Below are 26,968 nucleotides of genomic sequence, written 5' to 3' on the forward strand. Positions count from 1 at the left end.
CCTTCCCCTGGGCCCTCAGCCTTCTTCTTCCACACCCTCCCTGGTCTAAAGGGCACTGAAGAGTGTGTCCATCTTGGTGGCCTAACAGCTGTCTTGGCTGCTTTCCGCCCTTAGAAGCTGGGAGCCCAGAGACCTTGGCTCAGGCGGAACCAGTCAGGTCAAATCGCTGCTCAAGCACAGCTGGTGCCTCAAAGGTGCTGCTGGGACCAAAGCATCTCCACCAGCTGTTGTACCTGCCCCCTCCCAGGGCTCCCAGGTGCTTCCTGAGTCAGTACTTAGAGCAGCAGCAGTGGGGTCAAGATCCAGCTCCACCAGTTATGAGCCACATGGGCTTGACTGATAACTCTGTCTGCCTATCTATCTACCTATCATCTATCTATCTATCTATCTATCTACCTATCTTTTTGGTGGAACCAGGGATTGAGCCCAGGGGCATTCTACCTCCAAGCTATGATTTCTTTAAAAAAATTTTTTTAAATTTTGAAACAATGTCTAAGTTGCTAAGAGCCTCACTAAGATACTGAGGCTGGGCTTGCACCTGCGATCCTTCTGTCTCGGCCTCCCAAGTACTGGGATTACAGGCACGTGCCACCACGCCTGGCTAACCTAATCTCTCTGAACCTGTTTTCTTTATCTGTAAAGTGGGGATAAGTATAGTGTGCACCTCTTACAATTATTTTGAGGGTAAAATAAAGCACACATGGTGCCTTGCACAGGATCTAGTGTGGTAGGTGCTTAGGTAAAAGCTGTTAACACCATAAAAGTGTCTTATGGTTAGTACATGGCTTGCATCCATGCGGTCTTCATCCACAGATTTACCCAACATGGGCTGAAAATATTTAAGAAAAAAAATTCCAGAAAGTTCCAAAAGGCAAAACTTGAATTTTTCATGGGCTAGGTACCAGGTGAATCTGCAGGACTGAAGTGCTTCTAGGAGGAGCTTCTGCAGCCTTCTGCCATCTCACAGAGCCACTCTCCCTCTCACTCGCCCGCTGCCTGGCCTCCTTCCTGGCCTCTCATCCCTGTACTAGGCTGTTAGGCCTGTGATGGGCGCATCTGGGTTGGATATCCAAGGGTGGCTCTTTCTCCTCCTCCTCCTCCTCCTCCTCCTCCTCCTCCTCTTCTTCTCCGTCATCATCTTCTCCTTCTCCCTCTTTTTCTACCTCTTCTCCTTCTCCTTCTCCTCCTCCTCCTCCTCCTCCTCTTCCTCCTCCTCCTCCTCCTCCTCTTCTTCTTCTTCTTCTTCTTCTTCTTCTTCTTCTTCTTCTTCTTCTTCTTCTCCTCCTCCTCCTCCTCCTCCTCCTCCTCCTCTTCTTCTCCTCCTCCTCCTCTTTTTCCTCCTCTTTCTCCTCTTCCTCCTCCTTCCTCCTCCTCTTTCTCCTCCTCCTCTTTCTCCTCCTCCTCTTTCTCCTCCTTCTCTTTCTCCTCCTCCTCCTCCTCCCCTTCTTCTGCTTCTTCTTCTTCTTCTTCTCCTCCTCCTCCTCCTCCTCCTCCTCCTCTTCTTCTCCTCCTCCTCTTTTTCCTCCTCCTCTTTCTCCTCTTCCTCCTCCTTCCTCCTCCTCTTTCTCCTCCTCCTCCTTCTCCTCCTCCTCTTCCTCCTCCTCTTTTTCCTCCTCCTCTTTCTCCTCTTCCTCCTCCTTCCTCCTCCTCTTTCTCCTCTTCCTCCTCCTTCCTCCTCCTCTTTCTCCTCCTCCTCCTTCTCCTCCTCCTCTTTCTCCTCTTTCTCCTCTTCCTCCTCCTTCCTCCTCCTCCTCCTCTTCTTCTTCTTCTCCTCTAAACAAGGCAGCGTAGTGTTTACAAATCATTTATAGTGTATCAGGAATTATAAGTAACCTAGAAGTTAGAGCACACGGGAAGACATGTAAAGATTCAATGCAAATACTAGACCACAAGAGACTTGAATACTGGTGTCTGCAGGGGAGAGAGCTTCCTGCAACCAATCCCCTGTGGACACAGAAGGAAGACTCTATAATAAACAGTAAAGAGTCGTAGACTTCAAGGCTCGCATTAGCTTTTTGTCGCTATAACCGAAGCATCTCACATAAAACCTTGAGGGAGGAGGGCTCCATTGGGCCCGTTTCAGCGGTTCAGTCTTTGATTGGCTGGCTTCAAGGCAGAAACATCAGGGCGGAAGGATGTGGCAGAAGAAAGCTGTTCCACTCTCCACTCATGACAGCCAGCAAGCAGGGAGAGGGGGAGAGAGAGATGAAGGGACCAGGGACAAGTGGCCTACTTCTTCCAAGTAGCCCCACACACACATTCCAATAATGCCATCAAATTATTAATCCATCCGGAAATTAATCAGCTGATGAGGTCAGGTCTTCTATGACTCAGTCACTTTCCAAAAGCCCCAGCTCTGAACCTTGCTGCACTGGGGACCAGCCTCCCACACATGAACCTTGGGCGAACATTCGAGAAGCAGACCAAAACAAGGCCATACGCGCTGTTTGGGCACAAGGCGGGTCAGAAACAAGCTGTTATTCTGTGGAAACTAAACTGCTAAGAAGCAAACCAACCAACCAACAAATCCCGGGGATAGCCCCAGTCACTCCAGATGGTCATAGAGTCTCTAGAAGCTTCTCCAGTCACTTGTCCTCATTTGCCTTCCACCCAGATTATAAGGAAACAGAAGAGCAAAACCGAACCGCAACTCGAGGAGGAGCCCGAGTGGCCACAGCCCCAGAGAGGCGGCTCCAGGGTGACGGACAAGGGCAGCCCTGCCGCCCCAGGAGGCTGCCAGGCGCCGGCCGCTATCTGGGTGAGTTCCCCACAGTGCCAGCACCCAGAAACATGCCCGCGCCTGTGCAGGGCGGGGCCGCTCTACATTGAGGTGCATGGGGCGCCATGTTTAGGCATCTGTAGTTGACTGCTGCGTCCACTGGGTCCCGAAGGGTGGGCAGAGAGTGAAAGACCGAGAAAGGACATGAGTGGGAGCCTGGTGAGAGAAGAGAGAATGGAGACAGACAGACAGACAGACAGACAGACAGGCTGGCTGGCTGGGTCCCGAAGGGTGGGCAGAGAGTGAAAGACCGAGAGAGGACATGAGTGGGAGCCTGGTGAGAGAAGAGAGAATGGAGACAGACAGACAGACAGACAGACAGGCTGGCTGGCTGGCTGGCTGGCTGGCTGGCTGTTAGGAGCGTGGAGAGGGGTTTCTACCCAGAGACAAGTTTAGGAAAAAGGAAGATGTAAATAAGTCAAACTCCCCTTTCAGCTCTGAGATGCTCGGGCTCCCCTCCTTCCTTATGGCGGACCAGGTCACAAAATTAAATAAAATTCAAAATCCAATTCACACCGGCCAGGTTTCGAGTGTCCCAATTCCACCTGTCACCTAGTGGCTGCTACTACATCAGATGGTGTGGACAGAGAACCTTTCCGCTACCCCAGAAAGTCATTTTGAAGGTTAAATAAGGCAAAACAGAGGACATCAAGGGAGAAAAGCAGGTGTGTCATCACTAGACAGAGCACAGACTTGAACTGGCAGGTCACACGGCTCGGGACATCAGAAACAGCGGCCCTTGCACTGGCCGTCCGCACCCTGGAAGCTCATCGGCACCCCTGCCCGAGCCTCGCACCCAGGGTTCTGAGTCCAGGGGCTGGGGGTGGAGCCCGGGCATCTGCATTCGTACCAGGAGTCCCCAGGTGATGCTGGCATGCTGCCGGCGTCAAGACGGCCTCATTATGGGTTCCAGAGGAGGTCTCTAAACTGTGGCCTCCTGGCAGGGCCTCCTCCTTTCTCTTTTACTGACCTGGTGCCTGTGGCTCAGGGAATAACTGCAGAATCCCCCAAACCCTGTGAGCCCCGCTGTCCCAGCTTCACTGCAAACCCAGGCTTGACTCATCTCCACCCAGATGAGGTGTCTCGTCTCTTCTCTTGAAAGAAAGTTCAGAGTGATGATTCCCTTTTTAATTTCCGCCCTCATAGTGCAGCTCTGGCTTTCAAAGCCTTGAGATTAGTATCCTAAAGGGCTGTAGTCAGAGTCGCGCAATGGCGCTCTGGGCGCCTGCGTGGACAAAGGTGTCTCTAATACTCTGGCGATCCCGTAGATAAGGATGAGGCCGGCGGCGGGAGCCCTGCGCCGTGTGCCTGGCGATAGAATGGGCCTCTCGGAGGCTCTTTCTGTCCCCCTGTCCGCTTTTCTCAGCCTTTCTCTGTGTGTTTCTGTTGTGTTCTCTCTCCCATTCATCCTCTTTTGTGTTGTCTTATTTTGCTTTGCTTTGCTTTGTTTTGTTTTGTTTGTGGTACTGGGGATTGAACCCAGGGGCGTTCTACCTCCAAGCTACGCTCCCAGCCCTTTTTATTTCTTATTTTGAAATAGGGTCTCCTTAAGTTGCAGGCAGTCTTGCTCAGATGTGAAGCTGATCTCGAGCCTGCACTCCCACCGACTCAGCCTCCCAAGTACTGGGATTACAGGCCTGGGGCCTGAGCCCCAGCCCGCCTTCACCCTTCCCTTTGAACAGCCATAGTAGAGAGCAATGTGTTTTTATTGTTATTATAATTAGCAGGCTGGATTCAACACCTTTGTCTGGTTCTAAAAATACAGAAAAGGCTGGGCATGGTGGTGCACATCTGTAATACCCAGTTCTTGGGAGGCTGAGACAGGAGGATCACAGTTTGCAGACAGCTTCAGCTACTTAGTGAGGCCCTCTGCAACTTAGTGAGATCTTGTTTCAAATAAGAAATTAAAAATAGGGATAGGGGTCTAGCTCTGAGATAGAAAGCCCCTGGATTCATCCCCAGTACCACAAAAAAAAAAAAAAAGGAAAGCAAAGCTATTTTCCAATTGTTTATTCTCAAATCCAGAATCCTAAAACCATTCTTTCTGGTTGATCATTGTGAGCTCTTTGAGAGCAAAGACCATTTGAAGCTGTGGTCAGCGCCTACGGGAGCCCGTCCCGTTGGCAGAGATGATAATCACAGCAGTCATCGCAGGGATACATTGTGCTAAGAGGCCTAGGTAGAACCCGTTCCTGTTGTCCTGGAAGGACGTGTGGAGACTGCAAAGGCCACTCGGGTTTCCCCAGAGCTTCAGAGCCCGTGGGTATGGGTGAGGAGTCCTGAGGGGATCAAGCCAGCTGCTCCCAGGCTTGGAGCAAAGGCCGTCAGTAGGAGAGAATGGAAGAACATTAGCTCAGAGCCAGAAAGACCAGAACGAAAGGCAGAGTGTGTGGATGGGAGAGGAAGGGTGGGCACAAAGTCTCAGCCAGAGTAGTGAGAAAGTGAGACCAGAGGATGCACCAGCTGGTGCTAAAAGCATTGCTGTGGTGCCATCTGCTGGGCTCTATGTTAATTGCAGTGAACAGGTGTCAAAACCAGGTCTTGGGTCTCAACTGTGGTTTTACACCCTGACCTCAGTGACCTGGGACCCCTCAGAGGCAATTCCCTTAGACCTTTTGTGATTGTCAGGGATCAGTCTTTTTCCGTCGTGAGCCAATCGTTTACCTGAGACATACTGTAAAAACTTGGCATCCCTAATTCTCATGAAAAAAATATACATATACAGGATCCATTTTCCCTGTTGGGGAGGGACTCTTTGTTTCTTGGTCTTGTTTCTTGGGGATCAGTTTTGTCTTATAAAAATGGATCTCCACTAATCTAAAGACACACGGGACTTACACAAAAGAGGGTTTGAGTCCCTACAAAATGAAATATAAAATATTACATTTTTCTCTCTTTTTTTGCGGTATTATGGATGGAACCCAAGGGCATTCTACCTCCAAGCTACACCCCCAGCCCTGTATTTTATTTTTTATTTTAAAACAGGGTCTCACTGAGTTGCATTGTAAAGGACCTCGCTAAGTAGCTGAGGCTATCTGCAAACTGCGACCATCCTATCTCAACCTCCCAAATGCTGGGATTACAAGTGTGCGCCATCAAGCCCGGCCTTATGTTTCCCTTTTAAAAACATGTATGCAGCGATTCAGAGTAGGAAACGTATGGGTTTTTGTTTAAAGCCTATATGCACTGAATCACATATGTGACCTTCAATAACGCTGGACCCAGTGCTTGGGGCTCTCGGATCCTTAAAAGCCAGATCTGTCATCCATCCCAAAAATCCAGTTGCAAACATGAGACTGGGGCTCACACATAAGAGACCTCCCCTGCCTTCAAGAAGCCCACAATCTGTGAAAGGGGCCACACACCAACGGCTATAGCAGGATATTGAAAGATCCCCATGGTCCTTGCCCAGTCCTGGGTGGAGCTGGCGCCGGGGGTCTGTTCCCTTCCTGCATGGGGGTTCACCTTAGGAGGATGTTCCCTTCATGTCTAATAACTCCCGCCTGCTGATTGGCCATCAGACTTGATCCCTGTGCTCTCTGGAAGCCCCTGTTTACCTGTCATGGATTTAGTAGAATCAGACAAGTCCCTGGATGCTTAGCCCCAAGAGAACCTTCGTCGTAGCCAAGCTGCCTCATCAGTTCAATTCCAGGGGACCAGACACGGTCAGTCCTTGCTGTTTCCTGCTGGAAATGGGTCTTGTGGACTGAATAAGCTTCTTTATTACCGTGACCCAAACAAGAGCAGCTTAGAGGAAAGGTTTATGTGGACTCAGGTTTTTAGAGATTCAGTCCATGGTTGGCCGGCTCCAAGACAGAAACACAATAGCTAGTGTAGCGTCAGGGTGCGATAGAGTTGGGTGGCTTGGCTCATGGTGGCTGGAAGGGGAGAGACAGAGACAGAGACAGAGTCAAGAGGGAGAGAGAGAGAGAGAGAGAGAGAGAGAGAGAGAGAGGAAGAAGGAGGAGGAAGAGGAGGAGGAGGGAGAGGGAGAGAGGAGGGCCAGGTATAGTCCTCAAGGCCACTTGCCCAGTAGGAAAAATAAGAAGGGCATGGTCACACACACCTGGAATCCCAGCACTTGGGAGGCCGAGACAGGAGGATTACAGGTTCGAGGTCAGCCTAAGCAACTTAGCAAGACCCTGTTTCCAAATAAAAAAATAAAATAGGCTGGGGTGTAGCTCAGAGGTGGAACGCCCTTGGGTTTAATCCTCAGAACCCCAAATGGGTGGGGGCAGGCCTGGGGGACCGCCACATTCTCTCTGCCTTTCCATAGAGATGGTGGCAGGTGGGGATCCTGGTACACAGCTTAGAAGAGTCCATGTTTTTCCTGTAAGCTCATCTTCCTCCTCGATCACCCCCAGGCCTTGTGGGGGGAACTAGAGGATTCTTACAGTCCAGAATGAGAACACCCTGCCCCGTACTCCACGGCACAGGGAACCCGCGCCCTGTGCGGGGCGTGGGGGGCTCCCGGGTCCTCGCCTACCTGTGTGACGGCATGCTGGGCCTGGAGCTGTGTCTGTCGCTGTGCCCTTAGACCGCTCAGAGCCTTCTGGAGCAAGGCCAGAGTACAGCACCCTCCCTCCAAGCTCCAGCCAGGAAGCTCAGCCTCGCCTCGATAGCCTGTGCTGGCTCCGTTGCTTGTCTTTATTACGCTCAAACTTTTTTTTTTTAAAGCTAACACATTGTGCAGTTTATCCTGAACACAGGGGTGGCTAAGTTTCCACATCGCTCAAGGAATTAAGTCTCTTGGCTAGGTTTTTGTAGCAGACGTGGTATTCGAGCCCAAGGACAGCAGACTCCTGAGTCTAACTCCAAGCCACTGTCAGCCCTGCCCACAGCTCTCCCGAACAGTGCTCTTTGGTCTCCTTTTTTTTTTTTTTTTTTTTTTTTTTTTTTTTTTTTTTGTGGTACTAGGGGTGGAACCCAGGGACGTTCTACCTCCAAGCAACACCCAGCCCTATTTTTTATTCCATATTATTTTGAAACAGGGTCTCACTGAGTTGCAAAGGGCCTCACTAAGTAGCTGAGGCTGTCCTCAAACTTGCATTCCTCCTGTCTCAGGCTCCTGAATGCTGGGATTACAAGTGTGCACCACCATGCCCAGCTCATCTTGGTCTCCTGTTCTAAGTACCCATGGGAGAAAAGGAAGAAAAGGGGTGAGGTGAGCCTTGGAGAGAAGAATGGGACTGTTGGGCCAAGCTTGATGGTACCGTCTGTAATCCAGTACTTGAGAGGCTCAGGCGGGGGGATCATAGGTTTGAGGCCAGCCTTAGAAATTAAGAGCCTCAGCAGCCCAGTGAGACCTTGTTTCAAAATCAAAAATAAATAAAAATAGAGATGGCAGCTCCAAGGTAGGATTGAGTAGGACTATAGGCAGTGATGTCGGCTGGCCAGCAGGGGGAGCTACAGGCCCAGATTGTCCGTAATCCTTCAGATGGGCATCTTGGAGTGGCTTCCTGGCTGTGCCCTCCTCCTGAGCTTAACCACGTTAAAAAAAAAAAAAAAAAAAAAATACCAAAGCAACCAACAGAATAGAGTTCCTTCACTAAGCAGCAAAGGAAAAACAGGTCTCTTCATGTTTGGTAAAGTTTCATGTTCACGGTCTTTAAGCTTCAGAATTACGTAGGATACAACTCAAGATTACTTCGTCATTTCAACTCCCGTTTCCACCGCCTCTGCGAAGGCTTCTGTTTGTTTTCTGCCCTTAGACTCGGGGTCTAAACGGGAATATGGATAATAGTCCTGGGTCTGTGGGCTGATCATGCTTTGATTGCTTATCTATGGCAACACGTATGTTGTGTTATCACTGTGAGTGTGTACGTGTGTGTGTGTGTGTGTGTGTGTGTGTGTGTGTGTGTGTGTGTCTGTCACTGGGGATTAAACCCAGCAGTGTTCTACCTCTGAGCTATACTCCCAGTCCTATTTTATTTTTATTTTATTTTATTTTTTTTGGTGGCACTGGTGTTCCTGGAAGCCCTTCTACCTCCGGGCTACACTCCCAAACCTACTTTATACTTTTTTTTATTTGGAAACAGGGTCTCCTAAGCCAGCATGGCTGGCTTCGAACCTGCGCGATCCTCCTGTCTCCACCTCCCAAGCGCGGGGATTACAAGCGTGCGCCACCACGCCCGGCTTATTTTTTTATTTTGAAGCAGGGTCTCACTATGTTTCTGAGTCTGGCTGTGTACCTGCCATCCTCCTGTCTCAGCCTCCCAAGTACTGGGGTTACAGGCGGGACCTCCACGCCCAGCATCACGCATTTCTGTAGGTGTGGAAGTCTTTGCAGGAGAATGCTTTAGTTGTGGTACACCCGAGGCAGCTCTTAGCCTAACAAAAACATGGGCTGAGGGAGTGGCTGGACCAGAAGGGGACATCTGAGTGCTGGCCCTGGAGGTGTCTCCTCTGCCCCTGTGCTTCCTGGTTAGCTGGCCACACGGAACAGAATAATCAGGAAACCACTTGTACGATGGCGTGGCATCGTATACTGAGGTGCAGCTTTGAAGTCTCACTAGAGAAGGGCCAGTGCTATTAAACGTGTCTTCTCCATGCAGTGCAGGGTCTGCCCCAAAGCCGAAGGTCTTCATCCAGGGACAACTGTGCCTGACGTGCTCACACCTCCCTCCTTTCCTCCCACAGCGGTCCCAGTCTGCGTTCTCGTTCACTGGAGAAGATGCTCTGAAGACGTCGCCCCTGGAGTCTGCGTCCAGGCAGCCCAGGGACCAGCAGCCGAGGGAGGAGCCGGCGCTGGGCAGCTGGCAGGATGTGGACGGGCTGGACAGAACAAGTAACGCTCTTAAGCACCTCTGGTTGGCCTGTGGGGTTCAGGAGCATGTCTGCAGGCCTCTTGGCTATGGGGTGGCCACTCAGCCCTTCTTCCCAGAAGTTGGAGCTGGTGCGCGCCCACTGGGGCAGCTGGACCACCAGGTCACACGGCCTGTAGCCCAGCACACACTCGCCTTGTCCACCTGGGTAGTGTTCTTAGTGGCGGTGGCAGAAGGAAGGCTCTGCATTCTTTGCTAGGACCTGTGGGACTGGGGGATGCTCCTGGGGGTGGGGGAGAGAGAGAGAAAGAGAGAGTTTTACTGGGAATGGAACCCAGAGGCATTCTGCCTCCGAGCTACACCCCCAGCTCTACTTTTATTCTTTATTTTGAAACAAGGTCTCACGAAGTTGCAGAGGGCCTCACTAAGTAGCTGAGGCTGGCTTCGAACCTGCGTGATCCTCCTGTCTCAGCCTCCCAAGTACTGGCATTACAAGCATGCGCCACCACGCCCAGCTGGGCAAACACTTTTAAATGACTCTCCTACATGCCCCTGCTGCAAACACCTATTGTAGGTACACCAGGAGGATGGGCCTTGTGTGGGCCAGGATCGCCAAACCAACTTCTCAGAATATTTCAGTTTTCAAATTCAGTCTCAGCCTGGTTTTATGGGTATCCTTGCTGAAACCGGATACATTGGTCAGGGTAACATTGGCTGCTATAACAAGTAAGCCAAGCATTTGAGCAACTTGGTATAGCAGTTTTCTTTTTTACCTCGCACCTGTGTGGTTCAGTTTCCCCTGGCCTCTGGAGGCCTTCAGGGGCCTGGCAGCTCTGCCATTCTCCAAGGCCTCTGAGTTTTCTGCTGGATGGTCTACATTCGGTCCGCAGATGGAGGAGGCCCGCTGGCCACCTCTGCACTCACCGTCATGCCCAGCCTCTGGCAGAGACCAGCCACGTGGCCCCAACTCCATGCAGGGGGACCTGGGAAATGTAGTCCTGTGTATCCAAGGTAGCCTAGTGATGTCCCCCAGCCACGAGAGGTCTTTGATGGGAAGTGGCCTATCCTGCCGCTCCTAAGGATGGAACTGTGATTTGCTTGCGTCTGAGCCCTCCCTGCTTACTTTTCTAGAGTGTTCTGTTTCTAAACAGGGCAGTTGAACTCACCTCAATATCTATGACACAGTCCCTTATAAAACCGATGAGTCATGTAACCCCTTAAAATGAAGAGACTTTGATTCGCTGAGTCACTTTTTAAAAGTCAGATATCAAGAGGCTACAAGATGCTTGTAACCCTGTGGGCCACAGGAAGGGCCAGTACTCAGGGGTGTCCTGGAGCTCATGGCTGTCAGTAAGGGAGCCCCCACAGCACAGGGTTCTCCCTTTTTTAACCTAGTATGGTCATGCCACTGGACAGAAGCCAGCTCGTGTGTCCTCACGTGAAAAAAAACTATTAACTCTGTTCTCATCTGATGTGATATGACAGCTTGAGACCCTTCTCTTGGACAACAAATACAGCCACAGAGGAGGTTAACCACAACATAGTCACCCTAGAATAATTGCCTTTAAGCCAGGCAGGGTGGCGCACGCTTGTAATCCCCGCGCTTGGGAGGCTGAGACAGGAGGATCGTGCAGGTTCGAAGCCAGCCTCAGCTACTTAGTGAGGCTCTCAGCAACTTAGTGAGACCCTGTTTCTAAAATATATATTTAAAAAATAGGTCTGGGAATATAGCCCGGAGGTAGAAAGCCCCCTGGGTTCCACCCCAAGTACCACAACAACAACAACAACAACAACAAAAAAGAATAATTGCCTTTAAAGGCAAGGCTGTCATATCTGGTCTGTAAGGGAACCCAGGCAGCCAACAGCTCTCTAAACAAAATGTGCCCCAGTGCAAGGAATCAAAAGAGATCCTTTCCCTGTTAACCCTTTAGTACCTACCCATCAGCAGAAACTGCGGAGCCGTAACACCGCAGACTCTGTAGCACACATATTTTCTTTATGCTTATGGCGTGTGTGTGTGTGTGTGTGTGTGTGTGTGTGTGTGTGTGTGTATCTGGAGATGGAACCCAGGGGCATTCGACCTCCGAGCTACACCCCCTGCCCTATTTTTTATTCTTTATTTTTGAAACTGGGTCTCACTGAGTTGCTGAGGGCCTCCCTAAGTAGCTGAGGCTGTTCATGAACCGCGATCCTCCAGGTCTCAGCCTCCCGAATGCTGGGATTACAAGCATGTGCCACCACGCCCGGCTATGGCTTTTGTTTTTTAAGTGCTATTTTATTTCCAGATAATAGTCATATATACATATATATACACATATATACATATATATGCATATAAATGCATATATATATATATATATATATATCTTCACATTCCTACAGAGAAAGGACTCTTAGGTTCCACAGGGCATATGAGAATATCATATAATAGGTCTTCACTAAGCAATCATTACTAGCCTTTAAATATCATTTTGCAACGCACAGAGTCCATTTGCAGACACTGTTTTATTTATTCCTCCAACAAAGTTGCCAAGTGCTGTCATTATCTTGTTTAAAGATAACAAGGTTATGGGCAGTGAGGCCAATGGACTCACTCTGGTCCAGTCCCCCAGAGCTAATATGAGCAGAGCTGGCCTTCAGATCTAAATATCCTGGGTACAGTGATAGGTGTTTTCACAGTAGTTGAAAATACCATAAAAATCACACACTATGACCAACATCTCAAAAATTCAGATTTACAAAGGGAAACATCAGGAGATTTTATATATATATATATATATATATATATATATATATATATATATATATTTATATTTGTGGTACTGGGGTTCCTGGAAACCCTTCTACGTCCGGGCTACACTCCCAGACCTATATTATTTTTTTTTATTTGGAAACAGGGTCTCTTAAACCATCGAGGCTGGCTTCGAATCTGCGCAATCCTCCTGTCTCTGCCTCCCAAGCGCGGGGATTACAAGCGTGCGCCACCAAGCCCAGCTATAGGATATTATTTTTAAAAAAAAACTTCACCATAAAAACCCCACCATAATGCTGGGCGTGGCAATGCACGCTTGTAATCACAGCATTTGGAAGGCTGAGACAGAAGGATCGCGGTTCACAGACAGCCTCAGCTACTTAGGCCCTTTGTAACTCAGTGAGACCCTGAATCAAAATCAAGAGTAAAAAAAAAAATAGGGCTGGGAGTGTAGCTCAGAGGTAGAATGCCCCTAGGTTCCACCCTAGGGCCACAAAAAAAAAAAAAAAAAAAAAAAAAAATACTCCGTAAAAACCATACACTAAAACCAGCATTTCAAAGATTCAGATTTACTAAAGAATCCATTTGTAGGATTATTTTTTAATTTTTTTAATTTTTTTTTCCTGCGGGTCTGAGGATGAAACCCAGGGGCATTTGACCTCCAAGCTACGTCCCCTGCCCTATTTTTTTTTTTTATTCTTTATTTTGAAACAGGGTCTCACTGAGTTGCAAAGGGCCTCACTAAGTAGCTGAGGCTGTCCACAAACCGCGATCCTCCGGTCTCAGCCTCCTAAATACTGGGATTACAAGCGTGCGCCACCACGCCCAGCTTGTAGGATATTATTAAAAAAAAAAAAAAAACTTCAAGACACTCCAGTTTACAAAATAGTTTCCCACTGAATCTTGAGCCCTCCTGATAAATTCACAAAGAGATTTTGTTTTCAGGAGCTGATTTTCTCTGTAATTTTCTGTAAAACAAGGCAGTCACATTAATTGCATATAAACATTAAGCTTAATTCATTAGTATCACACGTAAAATGGTTTTATACTCTGCCCTGAGATCCCCACCTCTCTCAGGGTTAAAAGTTTTTAGACTAAAAATAAAAGCACTTGGTTAGAAAATGTCTGGGTTTTCTATGGAATGCTCAACCCTTAACATGCTAAAACGTTCATGCCAGCCCCAGAGGTCTTGAGGGAATTGTGACCCTTTTAGCAGGAAGCAGATATTTCCCAAAGGCAGTGCTTGCCCTTAGCAGAGCAGAAATGTGGAACGGAAGACCCGGAGGTGGCCGGCACCCTGGAAGGTTATGTCCTCTGGGCTGTTTTTAGCAGTCACGTGTATGTATGTGTGTCTCAGCAGGAGGGCTGGTGCAGAATTGGGGTTCATCCGCCGCAGGGGCTCTGTGCTCTGGGTACGCCATGCCAACTCCACTTCCAGCCTTGACAGTGCTTAGGCAATACATTCCTGAAATGCCCACATCTAGCCGGAGGACGAGACTTGCTTTGGGAACGGGGCTGTAGGAAGAGCTGCCGATGGGCCTGCAGGGCTTCCCCTAGTGGTGCAATAAATACAAGTGACCATGTAGGAGCAGCAGGAGAAGGGCAAAGAACTCGGCCTCGGGCTTCCAGCATCCCTGTCTACACTGGCCTGCTCCCAGGGCCGTCATCCGCCCAGATGAGAGAAGACCCCACCTCCTGACTCCAAGGGAAAGGAGGTTGGTGTCCTGCCAGCCTGAGCCACAGGCGGTGGACATGGAACTGGGTGGCTGAGTTGGAAACCACTGTTCTCCCACGTCTACACTGCCCGAGACTGTGGTTCGATGCTCTGCGGACAGCACCGTGAAGCACGGACACCTCTCAGTCCATCCTATGGAGCAGGGGGAGTGTGATCCTTAGAAAAGCTAGGTGCTCTGAGTAGCACAAGGTAGGCCCTCTGCCACGGTCCCACCACAGCAGAGTTGTGGCCCTGTAGGCCTCCAGGCCGGAAGCTGGCACCCACACGCGAGGTGGGAAAGGGCCCCTGCAAGAGGCCCTCGTCACCCACCCCACCCCAGGCACCTGCAAGGGCCCTGGTGAAACGCGGCTTCTACTGGCATCTGCTGTGCCCGCAGCTAAGGGAGCACATGGGCACCATGGCGAAAGGCTTGGGCTTCTGTTAGCCTTCAGCAAAAGCAAAACAAAGCTATACTTACTCCCCCTGCTCCCGGCATGTGTAGGTCAGCCCTTGCAGTCTAGCCCTGGCCACCCCGGAAGGCCCGAGTCCAGTTCAGATCAGCCCAGCCTGTGGCCACAGCCCGGCCCCAGGCTGCCCTTGCTCGGCACTGTGCAGTGGGCTGGGACCTCTGTGCAGGTTCAGCCCATTACCCAGCACTGCCAGGAGCCCCACAGAGGATGCACCCTGAAGGACTCCATGGCTCCGCCTCTTTGTGACCTTTCCCAAGCGACTTAACTCAGCTTTTCTTCATTTGACTTTACCTATCTTCATTTCCCTTCTCCATGAGATGAAATTGGAAACACCAGCCTCCCTTGTTTGGCCTCAAGTCCTTTCTGCACCAAGGCACTTGCCTGGAGTTAAATATAGACCGCCCCACCCCCTCCCCAGGCTGCTGTGAGCCAAGCTGTGCACACCCCAAGGGTGGAGGTGCTTGGTGCCGAGGAGACCAGGGAATCTGGTTTCCTATGCAGGATGGGGAATGATGGCCAGGGGGCAGAGTCATGACCCAAGGTCAAAGAGGTGGAACTCTCCTCTCTCTCCCTACCAGCCTTGGGAGAGATTCCTAAGAGACCAAAGTGGTCATGGACCCAGGATGACAAGAAAGGAGAGCCAGCTCTCCGTGTCTCTCCCTCTGTGAGGCCTCCAGGGGCTTCCTGAGGACTTTAAACCGCCCCCCCCCATTGTGCCCGACTATTCACTCCCTGGTGACAGTCTCCAGGAGGTGACAGGTGCATCCTCACCTTGCTCTGTGATGGTGACAGCCCTCTCTGGTTTCTCTCTCCTATCACCACACAGATCCGGCCCCGGTTTTGCAGAGTCCGGATGGCAACTGGGTGGCTCTGAAGGACGGCACTCTGCCCCCCACCCGCCTGCTGGCCAAGCCCAAGAGCGGGACATTTCAGGCCCTGGAGGTGGCTTCCAGGGTGGCGTCTGCCTACGAAGAGATGGGGTCCGACAGCACGGAGGACTTTGACTGGAACGAGGCTCTGAGTACACTATGCCCACGGTCCCGAGGCTCACCCAAGAACCCCCAGCCTCAGCTTGTACTGGCCCAGGGCTCTGGTCAAGGCCTCTCAGCCACCTCCCCCAACCCCGAGGCCATGTGCTCTGACTCTGAGACCTCCTCCGCAGGCTCCTCCAGGGAAGCCGGTCGCCAGGCCAGACTGTCCTGGGTGTCGAGGAAGGCTCCCAAGAACCCTGCAGCGGAGAGGATGCGCCTCCAGGGCGAGCTGGACGTGAACTTCAACCTCCAGACAGCCAGTGGGGAGACCTCAGATAGCAGCGAAAATGAGGAGGCCCCGCACACTGCAGACAGGAGAGCCAGGCGGTGGAGGCGGGCCCGCGCATGCTCAGAGGAAGTAAACAAGGACCCCTCTTCCCCCAGCGCTCATCCTCAGGTGAGAGAACTTCCACGTAAACGTTTACGCACGTCTTCTAGGTAGGATGTCACTCCTGCGGGGCCGTGGCCCAGAGAGTCCTGGGTTTGGATCCACACATCTCACCTTGATTTTGCCGCTATGTGGCTATTGTCCCCAGCCAGGGCCTCTCAACTCGCTGGGGCTCTGTGCTCTCTTTGGAGATAGCTTGGCGTTCAAAGTGTGGTTTGCAAAGCGTGACCCCCCCCCGACCACCAGCATCAGCATACCTGGGAGCTCGTGGGGGCCCTCCCCAAGCCTGTGCCTGGTCCGTTCAGACTCGGCCTCCTGGTGATTCTCCCCTGCACTAAAGTCTGAGGGCCAGTGGCTTAGGGTTGAGGGTGAAGGATCTAGAGGCAGACTTATGGGTTCTAATCCAGCTGTAGCCTTGGGCAAGGCATCTCCTCACTCTCCATTTCCCCGTCTGTAAAATGGAGATGTTAGAACCCGGCTCAGAGGATGGTGGGGCCAAGTGCAGGAGGTGTTTACAGAGAGCTAAGCTCTGCCCTGGACACAGCATGGAAACTCGGTGGCTGCTGTTTCAATACGATAACTCAGGGCACAGTTCAATTACACTGAGATCCTTTGGTCTGCATGGCACCCCTCCCAGGAGCCTCCGCAGATCTGCTCGCGCAGTGGAGTTGATGGGCCTACTTTGTGCATACAATTAAAGCTTGGAATCTCTCTCTGGGGAAAAAAAAATGCACCTGTATATATTCCTTCATTTATATACTCTCTCTCTCTCTCCCTCTCCCTTTCCCTCTCCCTCTCCCTCTCCCTCTCCCTCTCCCTCTCCCTCTCTGTCACACACACACACACACACACACACACACACACACACACACACAGAGTTTTGCCTACAATTCCGTTGGTTCATGGACTCCATGCAGGTTGATTTTCTGGTCTCTAAACACACCCTGCTTGCTCCGCTCTGAGCCCTGGCTGGAGCTATTCCCTTGCCTCACCCCCTTCAGGTGAAACCCTGCTCATCACTACAGACCCATCACCACACCTTGTGGAGCCCCCTCATAGTGGTATTTCTAAACTCAAACCTGATACGTGTGGCCTGGGGAAGTGTAAATAATCTCATCTAAGTGAGCTTGGGACTGTAGTATTTGAAACCAAGTTTTATGAAAGCCCCAGCCATGGCGCCACTGCCTTCGGTACACTTAGAGACATTGACCAGTCACACTGATACCAAGTTGACTTCCCAGACTCACCTCCTGGATGTCACTGCTGCGCTCGAGTTCCCTGCACTCTTGGTTTTGGTGCCACTGAAATAAAACTTGAGTCAAGGAGCTGTGTGTGGGTGGTTTATATGAAGGAAAGCCCCCAAGCCCACTGGTGAGACAGAGAAGTGGGAAATGGCATTTAAGGTAGGCTTAGGTGGCGGGGGCTCCGTCCTGCCAGAGACCCTCTGGGAAGCCCCGTGGGCCACAACTTGGGGTCCCATCAGAGCACAGGGGGCACTATACCCAGGTCTTCCATTCTCCATCGGTGGAAGGCTGTCCCTTCCCAGGGTGGGCAGTGACTCCATACACAGCCAGGTGTGTGTGTTTGGGGCCCGAGAAATTCCTCAGAGGGAAAAGAGAGGCGAAGGTTTGAGGTTGGAATCTATCGGTGGGCTAGCAGCTGTCCTCCGTAGCTGCAGGCGGCGCACACAGATCCACAGGCCACGGCTGGGACTTCACTAGTACTGGTTATGAGACCTTCTATTGATGGTGAGATCTGTAGATGGATAAGATTTTCTGTGGATGGTCGGATCCCTGATTCTGAGACCCCTGTGAAGATAGCTTAGACTCAGGGGTCCTCCGGTCATTGCCTCTGGGGTCACTCCTCCCTGACCTGCTAATATATTGCCTAGAATAAAGTCCCATTTGGGTTCGTTGCTCTTATTTTCTCCTCTGTAAAACAGAGGATCATTAAAATCTGCTTTGTGGGGTTTTGTTATAGCCATAAACACAAAAAAGTCCAGCCCAGCATTATTATCTAGCTCAATGGAGACTTTGGGTGACGTGCCTCAGGAATAATCCTGAAGGTCAAATCCATGATTTACTTGAAGGTATAAATGCCCAATGGCTCCCTGCCTCTTACGGAGTGGCTTGGAAGTTGTGTTGTGGTGTTAATCTTTTTAAGGCATAAGCGGGGAGAAAGCAAAGGCCGGTCAGAAGACATTGCCTCTTCCTTCCTGGAATGACCTTGAGCAGGTGGCAGTGTCCTCTCCTCCCCACTAGGTGGGGATGGCGCTCCACTGCCGGAGACACAAAACCCTGGCCCGCTGCACCCATTTAGAAGAAAGAAAAAGAAAGAAAGAAAGAAAGAAAGAAAGAGAGAGAGAGAGAGAGAGAGAGAGAGAGAGAGGGAAAGAAAAGTTTTTTGTTTTTCTTTTTAGGTACTGGGCATGGAATCCAGGGGCATTCTACCTCCAACCTACACCCCCAACCTTATTTTTTAGTCTTTATTTTAAAACAGGGTCTTGCTGAGTTGCAGAGGGCCTCACTAAGTAGCTGAGGCTGTCTGTGAACCGCGATCCTCTTGTCTTAGCCTCCCACATACTGGAATGACAAGCATGCACCACCACACCCGGCTAAGGAAAACATTCTTTTAAGCTAAATAATGTATGTAAATTGTTACTCACTTTTAATTATATAAATAAATGAATATAAGACACATGAGCTTAATATAATGCAAAGATATGAAAATATACAGATGCAATTCCCCTTTGGCCACAACACTAGATAACTGGTTTTTCCCCCCTAAGTGACTACAGGTATATTTGGTGCGAATCCATCTCTGTGTGTATGTGTATGTATATATATATATATACCTAAAGTATATTTAGAAATATAACTCAGTAAATGCATCCGTGTTCTAGCAAAGCTGGCATCATTCCGTCCATATTCTTGCATGGCTTTCTCGTAACAGTAAGTGATGGAGGTTTCAGCACACATAGAGCTGCGTGTGCAAAAGAGTGCGCAGAGGTGGCGTATGGAGGGTTCAGCAGTGCGCCTTGTGCAAGCATTAAGTAGCACGTTGTCTGTAGATCTTAAAACAAGAGTAAGTCTGATCAGTCTTTTTTGCCATCACCTCCACTGTGCACAGACAATTTTAAGTGGTAACAGACTCTTCCCGGCCGGGTCCGGTGACTTTCCAACACCCCCCTGGTGACCCCGGTGGCACACCACTGTTCCACAGTGACAGATTACTTAAAGACTTCTCAGTGTTTTGATGTTATAAGCAATACCACACAGAATGTCATTATGCAGCTCTTTTTATGCAAGTGCAAGAGTGGAATTGCAGATTTGGGGTAAATATGGGTGATAGAATTTGAACCTTAGGATTTGAACCTAGAATATCCCCCAGAAGCTCGTGTGTTCTGCAATACGGTGGTGTTCAGGGGGAAATTATCAGGTCAGGAGGTCCCCGACCTCCTTAATGAATTCGTCCACTAATAGCTAAACAGACTCCTGGGAGTTGGGATGTAACTGAAGGAAGCAGGTCACTGGGGCGTTCCATGATGGGCGTCTGTTCTCTCTGGTCCTTCCTCTCTGCTTTCCAGCTGCCATGAGCTGAGCAACTTTCCTTGCATTTGACTCTCTACCCTGGCGTGCAGCTTTAACCTCGCCCAGGCCCAGAGCAATGGAGCTGGCCAGCCATGAACTGACCTCAGAAGCTATGAGCCAAAATAAATGTTTCTCCCCTAAGTTGCTTGTCAGGTGTTTTGGTGACAGCGACAGAAAGCTGATTAACACAGTGGGTCTTACATTTTAAAGTAAACTTGCCAAATTAAGCTCCCGAGACCTCAGCCATTTATACAGCCATAGCTTGTAAGTGTGGTAGCACATGTTGTCAACAGTCTGTGAAATTTTTGCCAGTTTTATGTTAGAAAAAAAACTTCTTTTAGTTAGCATTTTCATAATTGCTACCGAGATTAAGCATTTTTTTCCTGTGTTAAGGCTATCTGAATTTTTTCTTCTGTAAAAGTTATATTTTTTCATGTTTTATTTTATTGGACCATTTATCTTTTTCTTATTGGCGTTCAGACATTGAGTTTTTAAAAAAATATATATTAGCTAAATTTTAGTTCCTTGATGGTGACACATGAAAGTACTCTCTTCTTTTTGACACTAAGTATATTTTATATACAAAAATTTTCTTAGTAGCAATTTTTCAGTTATTTCCTGATAAATAGAAAATATTTGTATTTTTTTCAAAGTTTTGTATCTACATTCAAGAAGACCTTAAGTCCTCAAGGTTACTAGGTTCTGTTTGTATTTTCTCCTTAGCTCTTTGTCTGTACTTTGTTTTTCTGATCGTGAGGGAAGATCCAGCCTTTTTTTTTCTTTTCAATTTAACCACTGCTCCCCAAATCATTATCATTTATCTACCAGTTTCAGATTCCTTCTTTAATACACATTAACATTATTTTATTTTCAAGAGCCTGTTTTGTTTTGTTTTCACTTTCTATTTTGTTTTCCTAATCTTGAAGTACCATCTCTGTACAAAGACTACCTTCCCTTCACTGCTTTTTTTTTTACAATACTTATATCATTTTCTAAAAGTGTCTTGGCATTTCTTAATTCTTTGCACAAGCTAAGTGATTATTTAAAATCTCTTTTCTCCAAGGTGCCAAAACAAAAAAACCAAAACAACTCTTTTTAGTATTGTGGAGTTTCATCTTTTTCTGCATCTTCCCACACAATTTTGGTGGGAAATTTGGAGCGATCGTATGAAAGATGTTTGCCAGATGCCGTTTTAAATTGGAAGGCCGCTGACTTATCTTCTGTTGATTGAGGTTTGGGGATTGCAGGAGACTATTTTAGTTCCCTTCGGTGTTTCATTTTTGGTTGTACTCATTAGTGAGACTTGTTTTCTCAGGGTAAACGTGCCCCCATCCAGCATTCTAGGTCTTGATTATTCTTTAGAAATGTCTTAAGAATCTTAACATAGGAAGAAGCTACTAATTTTGTATAACTAATAATTGGTAAGTATACCTTTATTTAATATGGATATGTCATGCACCAGAAATAAAGTCGTTTATATAAATATAAGCAGGAGAAAGTAAAATTAAAATGTAGTGATGAGAAAAAGTAGGACAGAGGAAAAACCAGGGTAAGAAAGATAGGATGGAGCCAGGGGTAATGTTAGTTCCTGGAATAGATTCCATGATGTCCTAATCCTAAGATAAAGACACCAAAAATCCCCTTCGGAGTTTCTAAAAGACAGTGGGAAAGGAGTGACGCAGGAGTGGCTCTTTGAGTAATGGAAGTCATCATCGAGAAATAAACCTGTCCCTGCAAGGACGCTGCCCTGGGGGCTAAGGTGCAGAGGAGGTTTATCCTGAAGGTCTGTATTGGGCAGATTTCTGTCATGTTTCTATCACAACATGCCTGAGATCATCAGCTTAGAGGGTCAGGATTTGTTTGGCTCATGGCTTTGAAGGTTCCAGTCTATGGTCACCTGCCCCCTTGACTTTGGACCTGAAGCTTATGGCGGGAGCATGTGGACAGGAAGGCGCCGGGGTTCCACTTGCTCCTTCCAGGCACGCCCCCAATGACCTAACCTCCTCCCACTAGGCTCCACCTCCTAAGAGGGTCCACAGCCCCTCCCACTAGTGCCACAAGCTGGGGACCAAGCCTTCAACACGTGGTCTTTGAGGTTCATTCAAGATCCAAACTATGGCAAGCTCCTTGGGGAGAGGATGCAGAGCACATCGAAGCTGCTGCCTGCTTCCCATGAGCATGCGCTTTGGGGCTCCTCATCTTGACACTTAGCGTGGACCATGCAGCCCAGAAGACACAGCTCTGTCAAGTCAGGCTCACGAGGATCCACTTCTACCAGCTTTCGCTGCTGCGGTGGTTCTGGGATGGAGTGCGGGGTATGTTCAGGACTGGACTGCTCTGTGCCCCGGCTCTGTGTCGTGAGTGCTGTGTAGGTCTTCATTCAAGAGAATGGTCTCTGACAAGTGCATGCTTCCCTGAAGGGGACTAGCTAAGAGGATGGGGAGCTGGAGTGACTGTGAACGCTCAGGCACCAGTAAATACCCAGCTCTGAAATATGCCCAGAGAACGTCCCCAAGCAAAGGAGACTGTAGCTGAGGAAGACCTACTCTCGCTAAGGCAAGGTGGCCCCATCCCCAGGCCAGCTCAAAGGATAGTCTGGAAGCAGTTCACAGCAAGTATGGCCAGGTATCACGAGACTTCCTGGTGTGCCTTCCAAGATAAAGTGGCCGCAGAGGCCGTGTCTGGAAGTGGAGACACTTGCTGAGTACAATAGCACTTCCTAGACATTCTTGTGTCATGGGATGTTTTGAGAACCTAATGAATGTTCTAGGTCTTCTCCTTTGGCAGAAAAAAAATGTACATAAACATGATAAAGTTTTACATTCAGTGTCAGGGGATTTTAGAGCCTGTGGAACCTTTCTGTACAAGGCTTTTAACCAGGAGTCTGTTGGATGTTAAGAATTGTTTGCCAAAAATGATGACTTTAGTGTTGCCATAGATTCTTTTGGGTTTTCACTTGGACAGATATTAAGCAGACTTACCAATTAAATCCTTACATGTGGTGATAAAACCAGGCCAACCCCAGGAAAGAAACTGTCAAGCTCTCTGTTTTATAGGGCAGGGACTCAAACCTAGCTCACTCAAAATGGAAAGCAGGCCATCAGGGACTACTGAAAGGAAGGGGGTCTGGAATGCCCCCAGATCCTCCACCCAGGCCTGCCTGAATGTCATCACATGGCTGTCAGAAAACTTGCTCTACTGATTCTTTTTTCTTTTTTAATTGGTGCACTATAGTTGCCTTATGGATTCTGACTCTCATGTTGGCCTGTGTCCCAGGTCCTGAATCTCCACCGAGTTCATGGGTCATGGAAATTAGTCTACATTCAACCAGAATCCAGGAAAAAGAGGAAAAAAAAAAAAAAACACAGAAGCAACCCACCATTGTTGACACACTGTTAATTTCTCCACAAAGAGAAAGACCCACTGTGGTCAGTTTGTGTCTCAGACCTGCCTATTTCATATGTAACATTGACCTGAAAATTTGATGATCCCACACCAGAAATTTCCCAGATATTTCATGTGGGATCATCATAATCATGCAGAATAAATATTGCCCTCTCAATAAGTGGCATAGTCTGATTCTGGGAGAGAAGATTCTAGAAAGGAAAACCACAGCAATGAGGGGCATAGCCCAGCAGTTGGAGGAGAGGTTCTGTCTTCAGGAGTGGGAGACGTGCGCAAATTAGACTAAGATACACAAGACTCTGAAAACAGTATGAATCCACACCAGGCAACTGATCTGCAGAAATAAAAGCTAAAAATAAGCCCTCCGCCTAACATAGTGGTACTAAAGGTCATAAGATTCCTCAGCAAATTACCTCCTGGCAGCTGGTTCCCTACCTACCACCATGTCCCACTGACCGAGCCTTCCAAGTGACAGGTTCCTCCTTGAGGCAGTGAGAAACAGAATATTAAATTCTATAAGATGCCAGATGGCGTCTGCTAAGCTGACCAGGGTACACCATGTATTTTTGTGTGCATCTGTCTGTTCTAACTGCACCAGTTATAATGAAAATAAATAAATGCCTTATTCACCAGAGTACAGCAGGTGAAGAAAAAAATGGCCCAATTTGTTTATTTCATTTCTTTATTTTTGGTACAGGGAATTGAATCCAGAGGCATTCTACCTCTGAGCCACACACCCAGCCCTTTTTATTTTATTTTTTTTTTTACTTTGAAACAGGGTCTCACTAAATTGCTGAGGACACCCTTGGACCTGCGACCCTCCCGTCTCAGCCTCCCTACTGGGATTACAGGTGTGAAATACCACACCCAGATTATATGGCTTGATATTAATAGTTATTTTTGAAGTTCTGGCAGCTTTTGAATTTTCAATGAAAGCTAAAAGGGCAATGATTTATTTCACTGCTAAATGATACTTTCTCCTTCTGCTAGTGGTTTCAGTCCCTTTTAGCATAATTGAGAATAATTGGTACCTAGGCTTCAGTTATTCTCATGGACTCTCACTTCCTGAGCACAAGCCACTGTGCATGTGACCCGAGCCTCCTGCCAACCCCAGGACTGTTTGACCAGGAATTCAATTCTTGCTTCTCAAATACAGCTCGAGGTTCATACTGCAAATCTTGAGAGTTTGTTTGGAGGTTCTAGCAGGGGAGCTCAGCTACTTATATACTCTTGAACGAAGACTGGTCCTCTATTCAGGGAAGGTCATCCTCTTTGACCAAGCGCGCAGCTTCAGTAGAGATGCACATGGAGCAGTGAGGGAGGAAGGGGACGCCCGCCTGGCCAGCCAGATCAGCCAAATCAACCCTGGTGATCAATGGGGTGACAGATGTCACGGTCAGATCACCCTCACGCCCTTGTCTTGCAGATCTTTAGGACTGCATTCTTTAAACTTTTCCCAGGTATCAAATTATTCTAATTTTCCTTCTTGGCAATGTCCACCCCCATCAGCCAGGCACCTCCTCCGAGTCTCGTCAACCACTCACGTGTGTTCTGTAGCTCCTGGCACATTGAAGTTATCTGATCAAGGGCTCCTTTCTCCACCACTCTGGGAACTCCACCCTGCAGGAACATTCTCACCCTGCAGGGTCATTCTCAGTCTGGAGCCCCAGTCCGAGCTCAGCGCACTTGTGCTGAATGCAGACTGAATCACAGTGAACTAACTCTTCATACGTTCTCACATGACAGAGAGGCATGCAACATGTATGGGTCATGCCAAGCGTGCTTCATCTTTCCTATTAACCCTTTTAGCCCTGTAAATGAGTGTTTCACAGTCTCTATGCCCAAGTAATAATCAGGCCAAAGCTAAAGAAAAGCATATCCCAGGGTAGCCGATGGGTCGGTGCATTAAATCTGTTGAGTAGTGACAAGAGAGGTCTCCGGGCATGAGGTTGTAGCCAGTTGCTGACTTCCTGGCCAGCTTAGTATACAACCAGACAGTAGCAGAAAAACTCTTGGAGAGATGGAGCCCATAGCTGAGTCCCTGAAGTCTGACCCAGGCTTGTTGTTTTGTTTTGTTTTAACCTCGAAGCGTCCCACTCTCCCCTTCTCTGCTTCTAATTACCTAGTAGTTCCACACACCTATTGTCTTGTTGGTCCTGCTGCTTCCTCTCAGATTTCCTGTGCATGGGTATATGCTAAAATGAAGGAATTTCTTCTTCCCAAGCAAGGGAAGGTTTGAAGTGCTAGTTACCGCTCCTGAGGCCCTTGTCACTGATGCCCACTCAGGACCACAAAAAAATTAGACATTTCCAACAGACCTTTTTTTAAAAAAAAGTTAATTCAGTGATTCTGAAAAATTTCCATTTCATATATTTTCTTCTAATCATATTTGTATAGACATCTGGCTCTAGACTTTACCCAATTACAAACTGTACCAAGTAAATTTTATGCACAGACATCACAAAGGGCGAAGCAATCTGTCACGCATCTTTTTTAGCTAAACAAGATCAGATCGTCCAGATTCCTGCTGCACAGTGCTGTATGAGGAAGCCCTTCCCGTCGCGTGACTGGCTGGATGGAAATTGCATAATATTTCTTTTTTATCCTTATCAATATTGTCAATAATATTTACTCATCCATGCTGAGTCAGAGAACCTCCGCCTAGGATGCCGTTGTCAGAAGTCCCTGAGGTGTCTTATAACACGGTCAACCCCACCATCATTGTCAGAATCTAGAGAGCTGCTTTCCTCTTTGAATTCATCTAATAATTCTGAAATGTGCTGTCAGTCTTCCTCTCTTTGCCCCGATGAACAATTTCTCGTCCTCAGCTGTGTGCAATGAAAGCTAAAATCGCAGTGATTTATTTCACCATTAAAACACCCTCGTAGGCAATTCCTTTCTCCTTCTGTTTGTTATTTTAGTCTCTTTCAGTATAATTGGGAATAATTGGTGAGTAATGATGAGAAATAATTCTGAGGATAATACACGGCAGAGTGCTTAAAAAGACAGGAACACCAAGAGTACAAAGATCCCATCATGAATCTTAAATTTCTAAAATGTCCACTGAACTCATAGGGTCATTATGAAATATGATGGGCTTTATTCCATTTCTAAAAACGAGGAAATATTCTCTTTGTGCTTTGGAAGCTCTCTAAGAGAATAAAGGCTTTAGAACATCAGGCACTACAAATAGAACAAGAAGAAATTCAAAAACCAAAATTGGGTCCCAGAGGACTCTGATGATGGCCGTATGATGCATATATGAACATTTCAATACACATTTGCCAACTGAAGACAGAGAACAGATGAGATCCCAGTCTCCATTGCTTCCTGGAGTTCACCCGGCCTGATAAGGGCCTTATTCATAGAAGAAGCTTAGGAAATACTCAATGGATCTGAGGAGCAGGAGGTGTAGTTATTAGGCTGGAGCTGTAGTTAGTAAGGGGATGTCACACCGTATTCTTTGCATGTGAACAAGGACCTTGCCCCATCTCAACATCTCTACCCTTCTCCTGGAATGTTAACCTTACCTGTCTCCCTTTCAGCTGGGCGACTGTTACACTTCAGGTCTCAATTTAAGTACCATTTTGGCAGAGAAGCCTTCCCAACCCCTGACCCCACTTGTTTATGGGATGTCAGACACACATACACTCATCATCACCACCATCATTATCTTCTCTGAACTTTGTAAAAATTGGTGCCTTCAAATTATACGCAATAGTGGACTTCACTGTAATATGTTCATACATACACCTAACATAATTTGGTCAATTCCACTGCCCAGTACCATACTTAACTCTGAGGCAATGGTGAGGGGTCCCAGGCATGTCTCAGTGCCTCCTCCCCCAGAGGGCTGGCTGGTTTGCTCAGCGGTGCTGGTGCTGCTTGCAGTAGGACTCTGTGAATGAGAATAAACCAAAGGAATTCAGATGCCTTCCTTCTGAGTAGATACAATGCTCACCTGTCTCCACCCTAAAGCAAAGTGTTAAAATGCGTGCCTGTCACGGGGGCGTGGTGGCGCACGCTTGTGGTGGCGCACGCTTGTAATCCCCCCCCCCCCCCCCGCTTGGGAGGC

At 48.4% G+C, this 26,968-nt stretch overlaps 1 protein-coding gene across 1 annotated transcript in view; it reads left to right on the forward strand.

Annotated features, from left to right (window-relative positions):
- The window catches only part of MYRIP (myosin VIIA and Rab interacting protein), a gene marked incomplete at both ends in the record, with an annotated part of 147,609 nt that overhangs the window by 87,149 nt on the left and 33,492 nt on the right, over positions 1-26,968 (forward strand). The window contains 3 exons of the mRNA XM_080715871.1: positions 2,615-2,758; positions 9,419-9,566; positions 15,306-15,907. Of these exons, the coding sequence (XP_080571997.1) occupies positions 2,615-2,758; positions 9,419-9,566; positions 15,306-15,907 (894 nt within the window). The remainder of the gene's footprint in view (positions 1-2,614; positions 2,759-9,418; positions 9,567-15,305; positions 15,908-26,968) is intronic.

This window comes from Muscardinus avellanarius (genome assembly GCF_963383645.1).
Source record: "Muscardinus avellanarius genome assembly, chromosome: 18".
Taxonomy (NCBI): Eukaryota; Metazoa; Chordata; class Mammalia; order Rodentia; family Gliridae; genus Muscardinus; species Muscardinus avellanarius.